This window comes from Chenopodium quinoa, unplaced genomic scaffold, assembly GCF_001683475.1.
Source record: "Chenopodium quinoa cultivar QQ74 unplaced genomic scaffold, ASM168347v1, whole genome shotgun sequence".
Taxonomy (NCBI): domain Eukaryota; kingdom Viridiplantae; phylum Streptophyta; class Magnoliopsida; order Caryophyllales; family Amaranthaceae; genus Chenopodium; species Chenopodium quinoa.
The window spans coordinates 838635-862919 of record NW_018744662.1 but is presented as its reverse complement, the minus strand read 5'-3'; the positions used below and the strand labels follow the sequence as shown (position 1 = coordinate 862919).

General features: G+C 36.7%; 3 protein-coding genes across 3 annotated transcripts; 1 reads left to right on the top strand and 2 right to left on the bottom strand.

The window, feature by feature from the left end:
* The first annotated feature begins 3805 nt into the window (after positions 1–3805).
* LOC110701904 (thymidine kinase a-like) lies at positions 3806–5924 on the top strand. The gene is made up of 4 exons (XM_021879510.1): positions 3806–4314; positions 4684–4828; positions 5070–5191; positions 5280–5924. The coding sequence occupies exons 1-4, from the start codon at positions 4151–4153 to the stop codon at positions 5554–5556; spliced, it is 708 nt and encodes a 235-aa protein (XP_021735202.1). The 5' UTR covers positions 3806–4150; the 3' UTR covers positions 5557–5924.
* A 1283-nt stretch (positions 5925–7207) lies between these two features.
* On the bottom strand, positions 7208–9706 carry LOC110701903 (probable serine/threonine-protein kinase WNK11). Its single transcript, XM_021879509.1, has 3 exons — positions 9524–9706; positions 8359–8917; positions 7208–7899 (listed from the first exon to the last, which is right to left on the bottom strand). The coding sequence occupies exons 2-3, from the start codon at positions 8860–8862 to the stop codon at positions 7465–7467; spliced, it is 939 nt and encodes a 312-aa protein (XP_021735201.1). The 5' UTR covers positions 8863–8917; positions 9524–9706; the 3' UTR covers positions 7208–7464.
* Positions 9707–17323: 7617 nt separating this feature from the next.
* On the bottom strand, positions 17324–19177 carry LOC110701902 (protein DGCR14-like). Its single transcript, XM_021879508.1, has one exon. It carries the CDS (start codon positions 19015–19017, stop codon positions 17512–17514), a length of 1506 nt encoding a protein of 501 aa, XP_021735200.1. The 5' UTR covers positions 19018–19177; the 3' UTR covers positions 17324–17511.
* Positions 19178–24285: the final 5108 nt, after the last annotated feature.

The window sequence follows — 24285 nt, the reverse complement described above, 5'->3', positions numbered from 1 at the left end:
ACTTTTTTATTTAAATTTTTTCCCTCTAAAATTCAATGATGATGTCATTTTTTTAACTTTATTTTTAAGCTACCCTATTTAACATAACTTTGCAAATATAATCCATTTAAATTTTAAAATTTTAAATTTTGGGTTTTCAACGCATAATATGCTATTTAGTTATTTACGAGTTGTTAACAATAGTCAATAATATAATTTAATTGAAATTTCTTAATTAAATATGAAAATTATGCACTTTCGAGAATTGTATATTCATATTTAATAACAAATTAGTTAGAAAAAATGAGGAAGTTATTTTCTTTCAGTACATGTTAAAAGTCTATAATTCAATTCTTATTTTAAAATCGTGCATCGCACGGGGTTAATCTAGTTTTACTTGAAAAACTGTCATTTCAAATCCATTTGTTACTCTTTTAATTTTATCTCTCTCCTCACTACTTTGTCAAATTAAATCTTCGGTCCTTTTTTTATTTATTAAATTTCTTCTTATTATGTCCCTTTTCTTTCTCCTCCGTCTCTATTGATACCATCAAGTTAAGCTATTAACCTCCTCGAATCTTCACTCTTTTTTCCTTGATCTCAACTTCCCTCAATTTTCTCGATCTCCTTCAGTCTTTGTTCTTTCTTCAGTTTTACTCCTCCAACCTTCTCTAATCCCATTCCCGTCTTCCATTGCAACCTCGCTATTTAATCCTATCGTCGTTGTCGTTGTCAACAATTGTTTCTTGTTATTCAGTCTTGACCTATATAAAGATGATCAAGTGAGTGTGATATACTTATATGTTGATGTTCAAGTGACGTGTGATAGCTTATCTCTATAATTTTCCAATAAATGATCACGAAATCAATTATAGAAGTGGAGAAGAAGTAATGACATTTTTCAACAACTCTATAGAGCCAACATGTTCATTTAGAAGCTCATTCAGAATTGAAGTTGCAAAAGTAACTAATCTACCAAACGACAAATGCCTTTGGAAGTCACCCTAGTTAATTCCTCAAAATGAAATACAATTTTTTTGTCAAAAGGTTAAATTTGTAAAATTACAGGCAAAATCACAATTGTGAGAAAATTGTAACTTAAAGTAGCAACTTAATTAGGGTAAAACCACTACTTCAAGTAGCAGTTTTACTAGTGAACAGTAAAAAGAAAATGCATTTATTTACGATATTACCGTTTGAAAAATATTTTTTGTTTCTCATGTTGAAACACTTAGAATTTCTTTTGCTTTTGGTTATATGCCATTTCAATTCTAAAATTGACTTCCAATAAATTATTTTCACTTCTATGTTTTCCCAAATGTGTAAATACCATTCTAACCTAATTCCTTGTTAACCTTTCTCCCATGTAACTTCCGTGGAAGTGGATTCTCGTATCTCCCCCCCCCCCCCCATGCCATATTCTCAAACAATGACTTTGTATTTAAATTGACAAACATGTGAGACAATGAGAGGTATTGATTTAATGAGATCTTTTCTCCTTACCTTAAATGAATCATGGCTTCCATGAAGATAAAGCACAATAAAATTCTAGAGAGAAATTAAAAAGTGATTACTTTGAGTCGGATTTTGGAGATGTTATTCAATATTATTCAGATTTACCAATATACACACACACACACACACATATATATATATATATATATATATATATATATTTTGGTAAATCTGATTTTTTTTTTCTTTATTACTCTTTCATTATTCTATTAATTTTTTATTTTTTTTAAAGTAAGGAGAGTTCCCTTACAATTGGGATCTCATTTGCTTGGAGTGATTAGCTTAGTTTGTGAAGCAAGGAAGATTGCTTTTCTTAGATTTAGGATACTAAGTATGTAGAAGGATCCTACCTTTTGAAGAGATATATATATTTTTAAGGTCGAGTGTTGATAATATGATAGTGGGATCCAAGTTTTTAAATAGAGTTCCTCTATCCTTCCTGCAAATCACCACTTTACTAGAACACTTATGGGCCATTTGGTTCAACCAAAGGAATTTAAACAAACGGAAAGGAGAAGAATAATATAATAGAATGTAACTCCCTTTGATTTTCAATGTTATTTATTTTAAATAACAAAGGGAATGGGAGCCACCATGGATCCACCACACACAATCGACCACCTCTTCAATTCTCTTTCTTTTTTTTTCCTGACACCTTGAAGACCCCACACCACCCACCTACCCCACCGCCTCCCATGCCGCCCCTCTCCATTCCTTAGCTGCACCTCCTTGTCCCCGCAAACCACCCATAAAATCTCCCCTCTCCCTAAAAAAACTTCCATATTAACCTCATCTAAACTACTACGTATTTTTTTTATTAGTTCTCTTTTCTCGTAACATTTAAATATATCTCCACTAACTAAACTTTATATTATATAATTCACCCTATAATGCCTACCCTATAAATTTCCTAAAACTATGTGCAAAGTCTTCTATTGCAATTGTTACGAAATGGTAGTAGTAAGCTTTTAGTTTTGAAAATAACTAATCGAGAGAGTTATTTATGTATTGAGTGTAGGCTTTTAGTGAAGCTTGAGTGTGACTAAGGGCCTGTTCATATTTACTTATTTTCAGTTCACTTCAGTTCAGTTTAGTTCAGCTCTAATCAGTTCAGTTCAATTCTTAATTTTCATAAACATTTTCATATATTTTTATGCATTTTAATTTTTCAGTTCAGTTCAGTTCAGTTCAGCTCCAATCAGTTCAGTTCTTAATTTTCATGAACATTTCCATATATTTTTATGCATTTTAATTTTTCAGTTCAGTTCAGTTCAGTTCAGCTCAGCTCAGCTCAGTTCAGTAAATATGAACATGCCCTAAGAGGACTTCAAGGAAGTTCGTGAATTTCGACATGGAACTTGAGTTTTGTCTACAAACTCAAGTGAATAAGGAGTTCTTTTGTATTGAGTTTAGGCTTTGAGCCTTTGAGTAAAGTTTGAGTGTTATTGAGAAGACTCATAGGAAGCTTTGAGAGTTTCAATTGTCTAAGAAGACTCACAAATGTTTTAAAATTCTCAACTTACATTATTTATTTATTTTTTAGTATATTTCCTCTTACTATTATACCTTATATTATTAATAATTCATTTTAATCTAAACCTGATTATGTTTCTAAAACACTGTACCTACTCTAATGTTGCAATTATAGATAGTTACAAAAGTTGAATATGTTGAAAATGTGAACACTAGAACAATCCACCTGATAACAGATACTCAAAGCTTGTTCTACACACTCCAGTAATTTACTCATTAATAATTTTTTTTGACAATTACTCATTAATTTTTGTTCATTGAATAAATGAGCATCATATTTTTTTGCTCAATTATTGAATAAGCAAATTACCCGGGTGTACCCTACACCCGGATGTATATAACAAATTCTAAATTAACACAATTGAATTTTTTTTTTTTCACAAAATTTTTAAAAAAATCGTGTGTACAATAATTATTGTACATCCATTATAAAGATAACCTAAAGTGATTAAAAGTTACCGCTGAAATAAATAAAAGTTACCCCAATATGAGTTAAAGTAACCCAATTCAAATAAAAATTATCTACGCTTCATTAGTAAAGAATCAAATTTTAAATGACTTAAAATCAATTATTAGTGATTGAATGTAATTAAATTACCCTTATAAAACTTTTCTTGTTATTGATTTATATAAAAATTGTATTATGTTTAAAGTTATCCAAAAAAAGACAAAAAGTTACCCTAAAACTAGCTAAAAGTTACCCTTATATTGCTCGATATACATTAATATTAGTGTAAACCGGATGCATACAAAAGTTTTTTTTTTTTTTTTGTTGAAAGCACACAATTGTAACTAATTGCATTTAATTAAAAAAAAAAGAAACGGATAATAAAAAAGTTGGCGCTGAAAATGGACTCAAAAAAGCCCAAATCCCACCTCACCGCTTCTCACATAAATTTATACAATTCCCTCCAAAACCCAAATATTAAAATTTCATAAATCGCTCCAATTTTTTCAAACGTTCAAAACCCCAAAAAAAACTCACTTCTCTCACAAAACTTCCTCAGCACACCAACACGAACACCAACACCTTTTTTCTATTTATTTTTCAAATCTTCTTCCATTCTTCCCTCCATCTCCTCTCCAATTCTCTCTCTCTCTCATCTTGCCTTCTTCTCCGAATATGTCTTCCACTAAATCATTCGTTTCTCTCAGCTCCGCCGTTAATGGCGATGCTGCTTCTGCTAATGTTGTTCCTGGTGAGATTCATCTTATTGTGGGTCCCATGTTTGCTGGTAAATCTACTGCCCTTCTTCGTCGTGTTAAAACCGAAAGCACTAATGGCAGGTATTGTTATTTTCATCTCTTTTTATTTTCTTTAGTTTATATTTGTGGGTTGATCTTAGTTTAGATTTTAGAAATTTCTGTAATTTTGTGTGAATTTGGATTTAATTTATGTTAGGGTTCTTGGGTTAAGGATTAAATTATGATAGAAATTGGGATTTATGGAGATTCTATGTGAATTTGGCAGAGATCTGATGTTAAGTTGTATCAAATTTAACAGAGAATTAGGTAATTCAATTAATAAATAAGGTTTTTTTTTTTTTTTTTTTTTAATAGAGTGTTGATTATATATAAGTAAAATCGAGAGTGTATCTTTTAAGCGTGAATTTTAAATGAAAAAAATTGGTTGCTGATTGATTTTATTTTTGTTAGAACTGTGGCGATGATTAAATCAAGCAAGGATACGAGATATGCGAAAGATTCAGTTGTGACACATGATGGAGTGAGATTCCCTTGCTGGGCTTTGCCTGATCTCTCTTCTTTCCAAGAGAAATTCGGATTTGATGCTTATGATAAGGTATACTCCTGTCTCTTTCCGATTGGATTAATTGTTGCGTTGATAGTGTAATTTGAATTAGTAACCTGACAATTAAATAGTTCATGAATATATTTATGTACACTATTTTATGAAAGTGTTATGTTAGCCCCTGAAATTATATGACTGAACTGATGCAATATCTGAAATCTTTTATTATATCATATGCTTTGTGGCTACTGGCTAGATTGTATTTGTGTTTTAAGCTTATGTTTGTTTGCAGTTGGATGTAATTGGCATAGACGAAGCACAATTCTTCGATGACCTCTACGACTTTTGCTGTAAGGCAGCTGAGAAAGATGGGAAAACCATTGTGATTGCAGGGCTAGATGGTGATTACTTGAGGTGTGAAAGTCTGTCAAACATTTTTTCTGTATAATGTGCTCGAGTTGATCTGAAATTCTGATGTAAATGCTGTTTCTTTTTAATACAGGAGGAGCTTTGGATCTGTGCTGGATGTTATACCGCTTGCTGATACTGTAACAAAGCTGACAGCACGGTGCGAGATGTGTGGGAAGCGTGCTTTCTTCACACTGCGGAAGGTAGGGGAGACGCAGACAGAACTAATAGGCGGAGCTGAGTCATACATGCCTGTTTGCCGCCAGCATTATGTAAACGGGCAGGCAGTAATTGGAGCTGTGCTCGAAACTAGCCACATTAAGAAGGATATTACAGTTCCAGAAGTTCTGGAAGAAACATGTGTCTCCTAATCTGGTTAAGCATCTTCATAAGCGCCCTTTTCTTTAAGGGTGTGAAGGCGTGCATCTACTAGCTATCTCGGCTATTGCTGATCTAGTGGAGTATTCTTCATAGTTCGGTGTATATAGTAGAAAAGTTACTTTTGTGTGGTTAAGTAGTTAGTACTTCCATCTTTCTTAATCACATTGCATTTGCAGCTAATGTTATATTGTTAAATTAAGCCTTATACTTCGTATGTAGCTTTTGTCTCACTTTTTAAATCACGAAGTCAGTACATTAAGATGATGATCCAATTGCAGAAGTGCCCGTTTTACTTCTAATAGTTATAAATAATACTGAGTACTCTCTATCTAGTATCTATCTATTGCTTTGTTCTCTCCTTTTTAATGTACTTTTGCTTCTGTCTACTGAGAGTTCAAATGTGATCGTACTTGTATATTGCAGACAATATTATGGAGTACCTTTAAATGATCTTTTCTGCAGTCAAAGAATTATGTATAAGTTGCCAAATTTTGTTCAAAGATAATATGAAGTACGGAATACTAACTTTCAAGTACGGAGTATTTAAAACTTTCTTTTGGTAACCAACATTTCAGTCCACTAAATTGGCAACTACATCACTAGCTCCACAATTGGAGCCTAAGATGGAAGATATATGGAGTTCAGTTGCAGCGTTTAATAGATTAACTACATAACAAAGTTGCAGATAATAAAATAAAAAAAATTAACATTCAACCTGATATTAGAAGAAGAAAAATTGGAACTCTGATATGTATAGTTTGGACTTTGGAGTGTCTAATAGGCTAAGTGTTGTTTGCAGTTCAATTCCAAGTTCTAAGCCACCAAAAACGTAAATTTAATGGAGTGATGGAGCCATGAGGTGTTTTGGCTTGGGTTAAAGGCCTTAAAGCTAAAAGACACGCTTGTATGCACAACCGCGCATAGCAAGTAACAGAAGGTCAGAACACGAGACAGTCAAAGCTGAAAGGAGGATACCAAGCCTGATTCATAAGTGGCATGCCCGTGCAGATTGTTTCAAGTTCCTGCTTGTTGCTACTATTTGACGATGGGCAGTGGGACATGGCCATACCGCCTAATACTAATAGCATGACACCATCAAATGCTTACCTTCTAATCCCCTTGTGAGTTATGATGACTAGGAGAAACAACCAAGTAAAACTAATAGATAGAAACCTAATAATGATCTACTTGAACACATGTAATTAGAATCACTCTTATCACAAACGTAATCACAAAAATTTCCATAAAATAAAACTTACAAGTAATATTAATTAATGTAAATTAGGAGTTCAAACCTAATCCAACTCTTAAAACCCACAATTAGGCCTAGATAAAGTTAAGTAGGTTCTAATTAAACAGAAACTAATGCTCTAATAAATGATCTCAAACCTAAGCCTAACTATGATGGATAAAGGCTAGTCTTTCCCACCTCAATCAGAAGGTCTTAAATGCATTGAGGTTGATAATTGATAGGATATACGACGTTTATGGCCTTACGAATTATGATGTCATGGATGCAGAGTCTTGTAGAGATAATCTTATGCTAAGGTTGAGTATTAGAGTACAAAGTAAGCAACAACCTTTATGTGCTCATCAAGAGATAGCACATATCATATTCACGAAGTATAGCACTAAATTTGATTGATTGATAAAATGAAAGTATATACAAAGTAATATCTGCCTTTTCCTGAACTTATGATTCACTCAACACAGAAAAATGCATTTCTAATTTTCTATTCAGATCTTGTTCTGGTATTATACCATCGTTAAATCCTACTGTGATTAATTGCTGCATACATGAACAATAACATTATTGGTCATCAATCCATAGATTGAGACACTTGGCTACTTTGACTTTATATACATGCTTTGACAAATTGATCAACTAAGTTGTAAAATTACGACGAGCTATTGTTACTAGCATCATCATCATCAACTTCTGCGAAGTTGTTACCATCATCATCATCATCATCATCTACTTCTGCGAAAAAAGGGTCCTTGAGGAGTTCAGAGGCAGAGGGTCTTTCCCTAGGCTTTGCGATGCACTTATCAATGAACGCTTTCACCTCTGGATCGTTCACCTTGTCAAAAGACCGGGGCTTAATTCCAGTAGTCACCTTCTTGTATATCTTGGCAATACTATCACACTCGCAGTAAGGAATTTCCATAGTCACCATCTCCAGCAAACACATCCCAAAAGAGTATATGTCCACCACTTCTGTATAGTCTTCCTCATACAGCTCCGGTGCCATGTACTCTGGTGTACCCAGTATCGAGTGTGCTACATGACTCTTACCCACTATTGCTGCCAAGCCAAAGTCACCAATTTTCACCTGCATAAACAAGCAGCAAAAACCTGGTCAATGGAAACACAAACTAACATAGATTCGTTACATCAAAGGTTACATAACAGGCCAATAATTTGACTCAATAGTCTCAATTAACCCCAAATCAATATACATAAAGGACAAATTAATGAAGAAATTATGGTACAGTTTCTTAATTCGATCAGTTTTCTATGCATGTGCTATATGTCATTTGATCATATTTTAGATAGCAGATTCGATAGTGGTTATTTCAATCATAAGGGGGCCAACACAGAGAGTATTGCATCTTCCATTCACAATTCACAAGATTCATTGAACAGCTGACAACTATGAAGCAATGATCATGCTTATTTATGGGCATATAGCAGTATGGCTAGCTTAAAAACACAGGAATAAGGACCAAACTCAGAAAGATGCAGTCAGAACAAAATTTTAAGAGACAGGATCACAGGATAGACTATATACCTCGCCAACGTTCCCATTTATAAATATATTGCTGCAGTTAAGGTCCCTGTGTATAACACAGGGTTCAAGAGTATGCAGGTACTCCAAACCCTTGAGCACCTGCTTCGACCATTTCTTCAAAGCTCTGATCGACACATGACGGTGTTTCTTTCGGTACTCTCTCAGGTTCCCTGAAGTACAAATCTCGGTAATGAAGTTCAATGTGTTATGCTCAACATCCCTCCAAACATGATACAAGGTGATGATATTGTTGTTCCTCAGCTTGCTCAGCAGCTGAACTTCCTTCACTAGTCGATCAATCACTGATGGATCTTGGCTGAAATTCTTTAGCTTCACCTGGTTCCAAGCAACCTCTCTTCCTTCCTCCTGATCGAAAGCTCGATACACTCTCTTCACAGCTCCCGCTCCAAGAAGGTCAGGATACCGACCAAACCGGGCAGTAGGATCAAGCTCCTCGAATGGTTCTTTATCACCCTCAGGTGGGTCAAGACTCTCACAAGTCATCTCAGAAATATGTGATTGTTGGAATGAAAATATCAAGCTCTCTCACACAACTCTCCTACATGAAACACAAACAAACAGGTCCATTAATAACTGCTCAACTCGTTTAGACAAAAGGGTAGCGGTTTGAATCCAGATTAGTCGGAGTTTAATAGGATTTTGGTATATCCCATAAATTTAGAGCTACCATACTTTTTCACATAATCTCTTTTCATATAAAAAATCATCACATGCCCATATATGTATTTTACATATATAACATACATGTAACTTTTACAGCAATAAAAACTAAAACTAGAAAAAATCATTGTAGTAGTATTGATGGCTAAAATTATGGCAAAAAAGTCAAAGAAATGAATTAAAATTGTCAAACAACATGAAAATTCAAACAATAAACAGTCAACAGATAATATTGAACAAAGTCAAAATTCAAAACCCCACAACATCTCATAACAAAATCAAAATTCAAAACCCCACAATAAAATTCTACAAACATGCAGAAAAATCTTTAAAAAATGTAATTACGAGCAAATTAGTGGGAAAAACACAAGTATAATTACCAGAATTGAGAAAACGAAATAGTGAAAATAAAAAAAATCGGAAAAATGATGGGAAATAGCAGAAAGAAAATGATGAAATTGAGGAGAGGAGAGAGAAAGAGTACCGAAAGGCGGCGGCAGAAGAATACTGTTACGTAGTGAAGAGAGAGAAAGAAGAGAGAGAAACGGAAGGGTGATGGGTGTAGAATGTAGAAGAAACAAGGCGTGTTAACTGCCGAGGTATTTATAGACTTGTATAGAGTGACAATCTGACAAAGGTTGTTTTTATTTTAAATTTTAATTGAGACTTGGATTTATACTTCCTCCGTATTTAAAACCAACCCCTTTATTTCGGGATTCTTTTATCCTTTAAAATATGGAGTACCCTTCATTCCTAAATCACAAATTCTTATGATGGTTGGTCAAAGGATTACTTTGTTAGTATAATATGGATTAAATGAGTTACTTTATTAGCATTATAGGGTTATTCAGTCGGTGTTATAATACTTATAGGGATTACTCAGCCAGTGTTATAAGGTTACTTGGTCAGTGTTATAAGGGTTATTTTACTTTTTTAAATGGTCACACGAAGTGGCTAGCCACACACAAGACGAGTTGTTCCTAAATATAGTTTTTATTTGAGTCAAACTTTGAAAACTTTAATTATATTTAAATGTTCATATATACTCCCTTCCTTTTTAAAATACTTGCTCCATTTCTCCATGCGCGGAGTTTTAGGAGAAATTGGAGAAAGTAATAAAATATAGAGGTAATGGGGTAGTTGAGAGAATAAAAAATTGTAAAAAGCAAAAGTAGTGGAAGAATAAGAAGAGAGAGTATTATGTTGGGTCCACTAAGTGTGAGAAATGAATTAAATATTATAAAACCTTTTTTAAAAAAAGAAATGGAGCACGTATTTAAAAACGGCCGGAAAAGGAAAGTGGAGCAAGTATTTAAAAACGGAGGGAGTAAGTGATTATAGGTTCATGTGAGATCATTAGATTTGTCACATTGTATATTTTATTAATAATATCAAGTATAATTTTTACGCGCATGAAAATAGAGATATAGGCGTTTTAACATCGGATAAAGCTCCTGAGAGCTCTTGAAAACCGTAAAAAGTCAAACGAGAACTACATTTAAGAACGGAGGGAGTATTATTTGTAATTTGGGGTATAATTTATGAGATATAATATGTTTCAGAGTAGTATAAACTATAAAGTAGGATGACAATGGGTCGGACTCGAAGCAGATTATGCTAAATCCGATCCTACAGGAAGTCAGAGGCTAAATCCGACTCCGAGTGTTTTTTTCGTTATTCAACATACTTTGAGAAATTGGGTTATTTGGGCCTTTACAACCCACACCCAATGCCACCATGACCCAACAAAAATCCACTATCTATCGGAGTCAGAGTCCGATAATATGTCAGAATCGGACTTTTATTGGAGTCGGATTTTTTTCTCGGATTTTTATAAAGATCCGACTCCGACCTTCCTCCAACTTGGAGTCAAATTATTTTAACGGAGTCGAACTCGAATTACTTTTTTCTCGAGTGGATTTTTTACCTCGAATCAGGGCGGAGTAGGGTCGGATCCGGATTGAATTGCCAATCCACATGTGTTACTCTTATATATTGTATATTTGCTTCATTATTTTTACAAGATATGGTATTGAAATCAACCAATGAATTACAAGTATTATTCTTTTCGTTGTTGTTGTTTCCAAATGAGCTTCTTATGCTTTATGAGATGTGAAAGCATTAGTCTCATCTTAGCTAAAAAGTGTTTTGGTAACACGAGCCCTAGCTACACAACAATGTAACACTAAACTTGGATGATAATAGGTCGCATCATCGCATACTAAAGGATGCCATCATTGCCATGTGTTGAGGTTATGGAATAAGAATAATCCCAATTTTATGTTTGCCATAGTCCATAGAGTTGGTGTACATACACGGCCTCTACATTTTTTATTTTCCATTAGGAAGGATTTCATACTAGACTTCAACCCTTGTTATATTTCAAGACTGTACACATAGCATATACAAGTTAGACACTTAAAAATCGTGGAGAAAGTAAGAGAATCTCTACCCATGTCTCAAACACCGCATGTCATTTTTTGTACTATCATGTAATTAAGTTTTAGTACTTTTTGGGTTAAGCTAGAGCTTATAAGGGTTTAGTTCATCACTCCAAGTATAATTTTTTCGTACAATGAACCCATCTCCCCCATCTTTTGTTAGAGCTTTTTGGGTCAAATGATATAAAAAAATAAAGGCCATATAATTCCAAGTTAATTGTGTACTAATTGGCAACATTTCTTGGTTAATTACTCTTAATGATGATAAAATTCTACAGTACATTTTAAGTTCAATACGTAAGCCAATTTCTTATGGAACATCTTTGCTTATGACTATGTTAATTAGGCAATTAGCTAATCAATACTTAGAATATTAATCGTAAAGTTCTAATAAGGTAGAAAGTGAATCCATTCAAAAAAAAAAAAAAAAAAAAGGTAGAAAGTGAAGATTTGATATAGGGTAAGATCACGCAGAATCCTCTTTATGAAGTACTAGCATGAGGCAAGATTTAGGATGCAAAGAAAGGGAAGAAGTAAAAAAGGGCATACAAATACAAGTTGCTTGAAGACCCATTACATAGCTTGTGATTTTATCAATTGCCGACTTTCTTTCTTACTTGTTGTGTTATAGGTATTAACAGTACTCAGTATTGATTTCTCTGGAAACACTTCAACTTTCTATAAAGCACTAACCTTCAATTCTCGTGAACAAATGTACGTTTACAAGTACTACAATTGGTTAGTTGGGTTAATCTATGATTTGTTGTTATATATTTTCTTTGATTTTTATGTATGTATACTCTTCCTCTTGTAGAGCTAGAGTGTACTCGTGATGATGCGCACAAGCATCTACAAGTAAAGACTATTTTAGTAATTAGAGGTGGAAAGTTTAGTGTTAAGTATGATCATTTGGAGAGTCTGGGATATATATGTAATGTTTATTTGAAAAAATCGAGATTGGGTGTATAAATTTTTACATGGGCATTCGGAGAATTTCCAAATGCCGGTTAAAAGTTTATTACTAATTCTATATTTACGTATAGGATATGATAGAATGCATTATATGATTAACAAACTTCATCTTTTAGAACACTAATCTAATTTTAAAGATTGATACAACATTAATTGATCACAAACTTCTTGTGGTTGGCTATACTATGTGGCCAGCCACATAATTTTGGGTTACTTGGTTGGGCATTACTCGGTTAGTTAAGGGTTACTCACTTGGTCAGGTTTTTTGCAGTCAGAGGTTACTGTCGTGGGTTACTCGGCCAGTTACTCGTGTATTAGCTGGCCACACACACAAAAGTTGCTAGATATGTGTTGTTTATTTTCTCATTTGGATTTGATATTTAAATTAACTAATTGAAACTATCATGATTGATTCAAACATGGTCAAAATCAAGTCTAGGACTAGGTATATATTGTGGCAACATGTAAAGTAGCAACTTAAAAAGCAAAAATCAAAGTCACGCACTGTATCTAATTATATCTAGGTGAAACTGAATCAGTTTCCGTGGTTATGTTGCTAATTAACAAGATACAATGTATCCATACTTTCAGGCTTAAGTAAGTAAACCAAAGCCCAGATATCAGCAATCAACCAAACTATGAGATTGTGCTGTCCAAGTGCTTCTAACTTAAATGCAAAACATGTGAAATCATGTGATTTTCCTTAGTTGAACCCCCCCTTCAAGCATGAATGAATTAATTGATTAACTCTAAATATTTGAAAAATAATCTAAAAGAAGATCAAAGCAAACTTCTGAAGAATAGTGTCGATATGCTCTCATCACTGGTTTAGAGATGAATTAGAATCACGTAAACAACATTCTGTCTTAGTATATTTAGGGGTGTAGAGAGTACGATTAAAGATCAAAACTACAACTGTAAAAGAAGTAGTTAAGCCTCAATCCACTTGGGTGGAATCATGAGCATTTAAACAAACCATTGTTAAGCTAGCAGTACCTGTCACTGTAAAGTGATTCACAACGAAATGTAAAGTGACAAACAGTTACTGATACTGCTCAAGTAGGCAGGAAATGGAGTAACTAACTAACTGCTTTTCGAAACGAATTACAACAGTACAACACCACTGGAAGCTAGAACTCATAATCTTTTGATTAATTTGCCAGCTATTGAACAAACAAACTACAGAAACATAACATATGCAGAGCCAGCCATGATAATCTCTACATGATTAATGCGGTCCAACTACGAAATCTGAGGGCACAAAAAACTGCTTTTCAAAGGTTATGGACTCTCTGAATTTCCTACACTCATGCTTCACATGAATCACAAAGGTATATTTCTGCAGTCAGGTTTATTGATTATACATGAGTTATCTAATGAACATGATCAATGAAAGATAAAAGGCGGTAGTCACTCATGAATGTAGTAAAATCAGTAATTTGAAGACCTAATACTCTCCTGAAAACCCGCAATCATAAAGAAGCACAATTAGTATATCAGCATGCAAAATGAACAAGTTCCAGAAAAATGGCAACCTCTCTCAAATAAGCTCTTTGCGTTAAGGAATTTCCCAGGCAAATCCCAATCTCCTCAACTCCTGCTGTACATGTTTTTTTCCTACCCGATGAGAATTTGCTATACTAAATTAGTTCCTCTGACTTGCTAGTTCCCGAAATTTCGGATTGATGAGTTCAAGCCACCGACCCAACTAATACAATAATACGCCATTACTCACAGGATATCTATCTATAAACAAAGGACAGTAATATCGAAACTGTTTGTCATTCAAAATAGAATACATTTCTACTCAAATGCTAAATAAATATTTAAATGCACAAGAAAATTGGAAAACAGTCCACTACAACTTAATGACTTATCACTTATCCTTTGCTTGTTCCTAAATCCAGAGTTCTATATTGGACAGAGTGAGAAGTGAGAAAGGTCTTGAAGCTGGCGGTTAGGTCGGTTACTGCACGTCTAAGCTAAAGCAAGATGGACATTTATTATATTATTAACAGGTTAAAGTGATTCACAAATTATCGCGAATCACATGTAACAATAGACATTTCCAATATTATTAAGAAGTTAAGGTCATTCACAAACTATCGAGAATCACATGTAATAAAAACTAAATATAATATCATACAGACATAACACTGAAACTCTTATTCATGAAACTTCAGCAGTAATCTAAACAGGCGCAGCTCAAGGCATGCTATCTCATACACTCTGAATCCTGATTGGGATATTGTTCAGTTCACATATAAGCTACAGAGGATATGGCTGAGGGTCTCTGCTGAAAATAGAATTGGGACAACGGAGTATTTTTGTAAACAACAGTGACAAGCACAAGTATGCTAGGCAGGAACTACAGCTTAAATCTTCCATAATTTTTCTTTCTGAATCTAAACAGAGCCACAGAGGTTGCGTCTAGTGATATTACATGTACTACGTATTAAGTAACAAATGACAATTAAGGTAAGAGAAGGCCATCAGAGTTGATGATGATTAGGTACTCTATATTTCGACAAAAATATAACAAGGATAAAAAGAGCAACGATCCTTAAATCAGCAGAGCATTTTAACCACATAATTCAGTAAGAAACATTGCTAAGGATTACAAAGTAATCCAAGGAGAATTGTAAGAGTTGTAACTAATGATTCAATGCTATAATATCCTCCAAATGGACCTTCATGGTCTAGGATTCCAACGAGGACAATTTCATAGGTAAGTTGTGTAAAGAAGTTGCAACATTAGTCAAGAGTTAAGGTGCTAGTCGAGCTGAGAAGATCACAAGCAACTCGAACTTGACTCGGTAATTGAGTTGCCTTGACTCGAACACAACTCAAAATTTTAATGAGCACAAGTTGAGCTAGCTGCCTAGCTCTAACTCAACTCAATAAGCTCGTGATATTTTAAAGCACTTAAACTTTAGAAGGAAGAAAGCTTTGATGAGGAGTCAGGCAAGGAATGGGTGAGAAATTTTAAAATTTCGAATTGAGTCGAGTTAGGTAACAATCAGCTCACAATTGATTCACTATATATCATACATGTTCCTAACCTGATACTGACTGGTGGAGGAGAGAATAGTCCCAACCCAAATTTGACCTCAGGTTCTAGAGAACAGCAGCCTGTCACTACCCTTGACATGAAATGAGATCCTAAAATCCAATCTCCATGGGTTTACTGGCGTCTCAGAGTCTCACTCCAAGTAAAAGCTCATCCACAGTGAGCAGAAATCATAATTCTAATAAAGGTTAAAATCTACAACAAGTTTATGTGGATATTCTCTAAAGAGGCTGACTCCTCTATAAAACTACTTTAACGAATACTGTCAAAAGCCAGAACCCTGAAAAAACTCAGAGCTTACAAAAAGAAAACTGAGTAACAAACACCCAGTTAACACAGGAACATGCAAAATATCTATAAAAGCACATAAGACACTCTGAGCATATGACTGGAAAGCAGGCAGAATTAGCACAAAGTGCAAAATTATTGAAGCAGTCGTGTTGGACGGTCAGTGTAGTCCACAAGCACTTGCATTAGAACTATCATCATTTTTTGGAAGCCACATAAAATGACAGAAAGAAGATTACATATCTTGGAGCAAAAACATATCAAAAGATCATCAGATTGAAACTCCAGGAGCAGCAAACAGCAACTCTACCTGGTTTGTCATCAAGGTCATCAATGCAGGAAGTGGGGGTCAGGCCAGCTCCTGATGTGTTTGATCTGACAAGCAGGAGAACCTCCAAATTTTTCGCTCACCTTTTGTTAGTTCTCTATCTAATGTTGAAGAATGAAAATCCCTCAAAAGGAATCAAAATTAAACTATTTAAGCGGCATATTAGACACCTCTTAGCCTGAACATTGCAAAGTGATCAATGTAGACGGCTGAAAATTTCTGCTCTACTGCAATACTACTATACTAGTATACATTCTTAAGAAAAAACGGCCCAGGAAATTCACACATGTACATAGCAGTATAGCACTAACCAACAGTCCAACAGTACTTGAATAACAAGAAATCATTATTATCTCGCTGCACCACAGGTCCACAACACATATTTTTATGGTAAGTTGAGTTTTGTGCTCAAATAAAAGGATCAGGGCATAGAGACCTATCTAACAGCACCCCCACAGGCCCAGATGACTGCCAGGTTGGCAATACCCTAGATCTATAGATAAATAACTAAACTATTTAAGAGGTATATTACCTCTTAAGCCTGAACATTGCAAAGTGATCAATGTAGACAGTTTAAAAATTTCTGCTCTACTGCAATAATAGCATACATTCTTAAGAAGATATGGCCACACATGTACATTCCAGTATAGCTCTAACCAACAGTCCAACAGTACTAGACTAACAAGACATCATTACTATCTCGCTGCACCACAGGTCAACAACACAGTTTTTTTATGGTAAGCAGAGTTCTGTTCTAATAAAGGAATCAGGGCATAGAGACCTCCTATCTAACAGCACCCACCACAGCCCCAGATGACTGCCGGGTTGCCAATATCAGCCTTAGATCTATAGGTAAATAGCCGGAATAATGTGCTCTTACTCCATACTTTAAAATATAATAGTTTCTACTGCATGAAATTAAAATGTCACTTCAACAAGTTAAATAAAAAATTCATATGAGAAGGAAACCAAATTTTATACTTCGTATTAGTCTGTAGCATATCCCCTGTTAAGAACTTTCATAACTTGAATACACAACATATGAAAAACAACAGAAGGCTGACCGAAATTGAAAACAGCACAATAATACAATTTTAAAGCACCACGCATAGTAAGGTAGAAAACAGGTATACATTTTTGTGATGATATATCAGAGGTACAAAGGCATCAAGCACTCTCAGCAAATACAAAGAAACAGATAAAATAGACAAATAAGAGATCAAGATGATATAACGTGTATTTCATGAAACCATAGGGAAACATAAGTTATCAGATACAGATGCTGAAGTACAACAAAGAGATCCATACCCGAGAATTAATGTACAATGGAACTTGTTACCCTAAGTTGTAGTTCCTACAAGCCAATAAACCAATTACCAAGGAGGATTAAAACCTTCTCTCACAGAAGGTGACCTGGCAGAATCAATGGTTCCATCTCTAGCAAGCTTTGACATGCTCCTTCCCGGCTTAGGAGTACCTGGGCCAGGGCTGTTGCCTCGATAACTAGCACGCAGAGATTCATCAACGGAAGCTGATGATTTTGCCATTGCATTCCTCATAAACTTCTGAGCAGCAGGGGAAAGAGTTCTCACACTGGGACTGGCACTTCCACTCCTCATAGGTGAAGGCAGGGGTGGTTTCTCATACATCCTTGACCTTTCCTTTATCTTACGAGCAGCCTCACGCGACAAAGAATGAGCTTTCAAATCCCGTGTAGGTGGCAATGGAATCTTGAAACGCGACCCATCACCACTACCTCCAATATCAAGTGGTGTATCCTCGTTGTCCAACCTCAAAGGTGTCCCTTCAATTTCACCCCAAGTGATAAATGGCGATTCATCTCCACCAGGAGCAGGTGAAGGAGTCTTCACAAAACTGTAACCATTCTCAGCCTTTTTCTCAGACTCCACATAAAACACATTAGGAGACTTCCTCAAATCCTCCAAATCATACTTCTTGGTCTTATCCCTATTCCTGTCAGACATCACCGGTGTACCACCCGCTACCATGTTATAAAGAACCTCAACCTCATTCTCCTCTTTCGGTCCAGAATCCGACATCTTCCCATGAAATCTCGTATTATACCGATCAACCTCCTTTGTCAAACCCTTCAACCTCTCAGCCCTCTCATCCGCCGTCAACGGAGCTTCACCCCTATCAGCAGGATGATACATTAGCAAATTCTTAGCACAATACTTCCAACCCTCCAACGTACTCACCGGTTGATCGGAAGTACCATAACCATCCGTAATCCTATCCCTCTTCACATCCTCAATCCCCTTAACCTCATCATCTTCCTCCTTCTCACCTTCCAACAAATACCCATATCTCTCCTTCCTCTTCCTATTAACTTTTTCCATAATTCTATTAAAACTATCATTATCTTCACTAGTATACTTCCTAAAAAACTGATCCAAACTCAAATTAACATTAACAGAATTCCCATCACCAACCACCTCCCCACCACCCAAATTCCCATCAATTACAGAAGGGGTTCGATCAAAATCAAAAGGGGTAACAGAATTCTTAAAAAAAGTTGAACCAGGAGTTCGAATTTTACCTCCATCAGTGGGGTTCAAACCTCGACGACGCTCAAGAATCTTCAACTGGGCATCTCGAATTTGAACAGGATCCCTAGTATTGACGGCTTCAAGCCAATCAATACGATCACGAAGCTTCGGAATGTCAGGGAAGAAGTCACGCTCGATGATCTTCTCGATTGCGGCGACATAGCTGTCTTCGTCGAGAACTGTTGCAGATTTTTTAGGGGGGTTTTGTTGTTGGGAGGAAGAAGAAAATGGGGGATCGGCGGAGGAGAGAGAATGAGATGGGGATGGAGTAGAGAGGTGGCGAGGGGAGTGGCCTGGAGAGAGAAGCATGGCGAATTTGGGGGAAAAATTAGGGTTAGGGTTTTGGGAAAATTGGGGATCAGAGAAAATTGGGGAAGAAGATGGAGGAGATGTGATTGAATTGGTGGGTAACGGTGGTTTTAGCCCTTTCAGGGGCGTTACGCGGTTAAAGTCGGTGAGGATTTATTTATTTTATTTTTGCTTTTTATTTATTTATGAGCGTTAGTGAAAAATCTTAGTATTGTAGGCCCCGTTCTTTAGAGCTGCTATGCTCTACTCTGCTGAGCCATGCTCTGCTCAAATCGAATCTGCTCTGCTCAAAAGAAATCTGCTTTGCTCTGCTCTATTTTCACATAATAATTACTAATAATAATAATTAATATTCAATAATAATAATTATTTCAATATTCTACTTTTAATTTCAATCAATATTAATGTTTTATTATTATTATTTTTATGATTGATATTATTGTTGGTATTATTATTATTATTATTAATTATTTTGATTATAAATTATTATTATTATTATTATTATTATTATTATTATTATTATTATTATTAATTTCAATCAATATGCTTGATTTTAGAACAATGCCACCTAGAGGATTAAAAGAACATTTTAATAGGCTACATTCATCATTAAGAATGAAGGTGGAATGTTCGTTTGGACAGTTGAAAAAAATGTGGAGGATATTACATAACATGCCAGAGGCGTCACAAAAGAGTCAAATGTCAATTATTATTGCCACATGCACACTACATAATTTTATTCGGATGCATAAGCTTGGCATACCAATCATTCAACATGATGCGAATATAGGAGCTGCAGATTTAACTATGTATGCACAATGGCGCAAAGATAGTATGGACATAGTGAGACATGATATAGCACTTCGAATTTGGAGGGCTAACCGATCGGAAAGCGACAATGAAGGTGATAACAACCAAGATCAAAGCAACAATGAAGATGATGAGAATGCCAATCATATGGAAGTGGATGGTTAATTATGCACGATGTTAGACGCTAATATAATTATATTCCTATTTTGATATGCGGTTGTAGTCATTTGAAAATGTTAAGTTGTACTGTTTTATCTTTCTACTATTAACATATGTTAAATATGATACACATTTATTTATAATAATAACAACAACAACAACAACATTGATAATAATAATAATAATAATAATAATAATAATAATAGTAATAATAATAATAATAATTCAGGGAGCCTTTAGTGGTCGTGTTTCGGGCTGTTTTTTAGGCGAGTTTAGGTTGTTTTCAGGGCTCGATTCAAGCAATTTTCTGGTCGTGTTCAGGGAGTATTCTGGTTGCCAGCAATCGGTTTAGTTTTGGGTGTAATTCAGGCGTGCAAAGGGCAGTTTTCAAGCGTTTTCCGGGCTGGTTTCTGGCAGTTTCTAGGCTGGTTTCATGCTTTTTCAGGCGGCTGTTTTTTCTGTTTGTGGGCAGTTTTGGGGTGTTTTTGGGTGCAATTTTAGGCGATTTTCAGGTGCTGTTTTTACAGCAGTTTCTGGTGCAGTTTCGGCAGCTCTTGGGTGCAGTTAAGGGTGTTGTTTTGCGGCAGTTTCGGCAGCTCTTGGGTGCTGTTTTGGGTGCAATTTTGGGTGCAGTTTTGGGTGTTGTTTTGGGTGCAGTTTTGGGTGTTGTTTTGGGTGGTTCAAGTCAGTTATGTCGGCTGCCGTTGTGAAGTTTCATTGTCCCTTTGTGGGACTTAGTGGTTGTCAAGATGGGAGTGGAAATGGCCTTACTCGACGTTCTCTAATCAAACATCTTAGTGATCGTCATTGTTGTATCGGTGAGCGAGATATCACCCGACATTCTCTTACTTCTAATTTGGCTGTTTATAATGAGGCATAAGTTACTTTTAGGCGTATGGGGATTTGGTTATGTGGAGTTTGCTATAAAACGCACACGGTACGTATTAAGTGGCGTCATGATGGGGATGAGGATGTGTCACCCCCTGATATAGGTGATGGTGTTGTTCGTTTTGTGCTTCATAATTTCACCAAGCCGCAATCTCCTTCTTCTCCTGCTCGAGTTGATCGTAGGGATGGATTGGTGCGAGATCATAGCAGTGGTTTTGATGTTGCTCTCCTTGATTGTTTATTCTCTAAGGGGTTTCGCTCTGTTAAGTCTATCCCTCCCAAGTGCCGTTTGGGGTTTTCTCGGGTTCTGAAAGGTGCTCTTGATAAGGTGATCTCTAAGCCTGATGACATTTCTAATTGGGTCTCTTTGTTGGTGTTACCTCTTTGCATCCTTAAAATCTTTCGCCCGCGGAGTAGTCGTGAGTCTCGGTCTTCGGTTAGACGTCGACATCAAGAAGAGAGTATTTCCCGTGCTATTTGTTCTTGGAGTGTAGCGGGTGGTAATTTGCAGCTTGTGAGGGAAATTTTGGCAGAGGATTCTCCTACTTTGTCATCGGTTGATGATGAGGACATTAATTTGGAAGAGCGTAATATTAAGCAGTGTCGTAGGAAGATTTGCGATGGCCATTACACTGCTGCAGTTCGGGTTCTTTCTTCTTCAGGCGTTGCACCTTATAATGACGTCACTCTTGCAGATTTACAGTCAAAGCACCCTTCATCTCCAGCTCCATCCTTGCCTTATATACCTATTGATAAGCTTCATCTCGTTACGACTTCTGCTGTTGTTTTGGATCGAATTAGGAGTTTCCCTCGTGGCACATCATGTGGTAGAGATGGTTTGCGTGCTCAACATCTTATGGATTGCTTGAGTGGTGCAGCTGTGGCAGTCTCAGATGAGTTGGTTGACTCTATTACTGGGGTGGTTAATCTCTTTCTAGCTGGGAGATGTCCTATGGAATTAGGAGAGTACATTGCTAGTGCTCCTCTTACGCCACTTGTCAAGCCCGGTGGTGGTATCCGTCCTATTGCTGTGGGTACGGTTTGGCGGCGTCTCGTTTCGAAGGTGGGTGCTGTTATGGTTGGTCAGTCTTTAGGGAGTTACTTTGATGGCCTTCAATTTGGTGTTGGGGTTTCTTCAGGTGGTGAGGCAATTCTTCATGCGATGAATCGGTTGATTGAGGACCGTGGTTCTGATGTTGGTCTATCTATGTTGTTGGTGGATTTTCAAAATGCTTTCAATCTGGTTGATCGTTCGGTCATGTTACGTGAGGTACGTCGTCGTTGTCCGGGCATTTCGCGATGGGTAGAATTCTGCTATTCTAATCCAGCCAGGTTGTACTATGGGGACTGTTTCGGGGTTTTCTGATGTCCTGCGGATAGTTACAATTCCGGGACTGGTATCCTTGCGCCTGTACCTGCAAAACAACGGAGACTCCTTGTGGTGGGAGCTCCGCCTCCAACGGTCAAGTTAGTACTTGTTTGAGGAGTGATAAATGCGGAAAGTAAAGGTGGGAGATCTGGTTCCTCTAGGGGAGGAGTGATCAATGTGTTTTGGTTTTCTCTAGGTGAGAGTCATTTTGCTGAATCCCCTTTAATAAGGATTAATTAAGTATTTATAGTCTTGAGAAGCGTGCCAATTTTAGGTTTAGGTTAACCAGGGCAAATTGGGCTTCTCTCGGACTTTGGGCCTTGGTGGCCATTTTGCCTATTTGGCATATGGGAGGCCACGTGGCGTGGCTTGATTAATCCATGTTGGACCTCTTAGGGTGACAAATGGCGGACGCTGATTGGCCCACGTGGTGGACACGTGGCAGGTCCGGATTGGTCCATTTGTCATGGGTAATTTTTACCCTAAACAGGGACCATACCTTATGGTCATCTCAAGGGGTGCAGCAGGGTGATCCCCTTGGTCCTTTGCTTTTTTCTTTGGTTTTACAACCCCTGGTGTGTAAAATCAGAGAGACTTTTAATGTATGTCTTCAGGCTTGGTATTTAGATGACGGCACGATTATTGGTGACACTTTGGTGGTGGGGTAAGTTCTGCAGTTGATTATGAAGGAAGGACCTCGTTCTGGGTTATGTCTTAATGTGGAAAAAACTGAAGTTTTCTGGCCTACAGAAGACCCTCGAAGCAGGCTGGTAGGTGTCTTTCCACCTAATATTGCTCGACCTTTGCGTGGTGTAAGGTTCCTTGGAGGTACCGCTAGTTCCGATTCTGGTTTTAGTGGTGAGCTTGTGATGCAGAGGGTGACCAAGACCATTGCCCTTATGGATAAGGTCGCTATGCTCGATGATCCTCAGTGTGAGCTGTTGTTACTTAGGGCATGTACCGGAGTTTCAAAACTCTACTTTGCATTACGTACTTGTCCTCCTAGTACTTTTGAGGTGGCTCAGCGCACTTTTGATACTGCTCTTCGATCTTCCTTGGAGCGTATTGTTACTGCTTCGGGGCCTGGGTTTGGTGATTGGCACTGACGACTTGCCACCTTACCATTTGCGTTTGGAGGGCTTGGTGTTTATTCTGCATGTGATGTTCGTCACTATGCTTTTCTTGCTTCTCGGTTACAGTCAGCTGGGTTGCAGACACAACTTCTTCGGCATGCTGGCATTGTTGGTCTTGGACGAGCCTTTGAGGATGCGTTGAGTCTGTTTAATGGAACAGTGGAGTCTGACATTTTGAGTAATCCTAGTGAGATCGCTGCCCCTAAACTCATGAAGAAATTGGCAGATATATATTTCACAAAGGTTACCGCCTCTGCAGAATCTGCTTATTCTTTAACTCCTCGACAATCAGCATTATGGAAATCACAGCAGGGTGATCACACCTCTGCTTGGCTTCGGGCGGTTCCTATTTCAGGGTTGGGTCAGACGATGAACGCCAAGACTTATCGCTGTGTGTTGTCCTATCGGTTGGGTGTTCCATTGTTCTCTATCTCGATGTTGTGCTCTGCTTGTTCGACGGTTTTTGCTGGAGATATTTTCGGTGATCACGCGGTGTCTTGTGCTGGTATTGTGGGTATTAAACATCGGCATAATGTTGTTCGAGATACCCTTCTCCTTTTCTTCGCTTGGGGAATTAGAGAAAGAGGCTGTTGCGTTACTGAAGCCGATTCAGAGGTTCTCGACGACGCAAGATATTGGGGCTCGTGCTGCAGCTCATATCTTCACTAGGGTAGGATTTGCAATAGCTAGAGGAGTGGGGGCCCAGATTGTATCTCGGCTTCCCACTAATTTATTGTAGGTTGTATGACTTTTGTTTTTGAGATAATAATAATAATAATAATAATAATAATAATAATAATAATAATAATAATAATAATAATATCAGTAGTAGTAGTAGTAGTGGTAGTAGTAGTGGCAGCAGTAGTGGCAGCAGAAGCTCAAAAGAACATTAATAATAGTATTAATAAT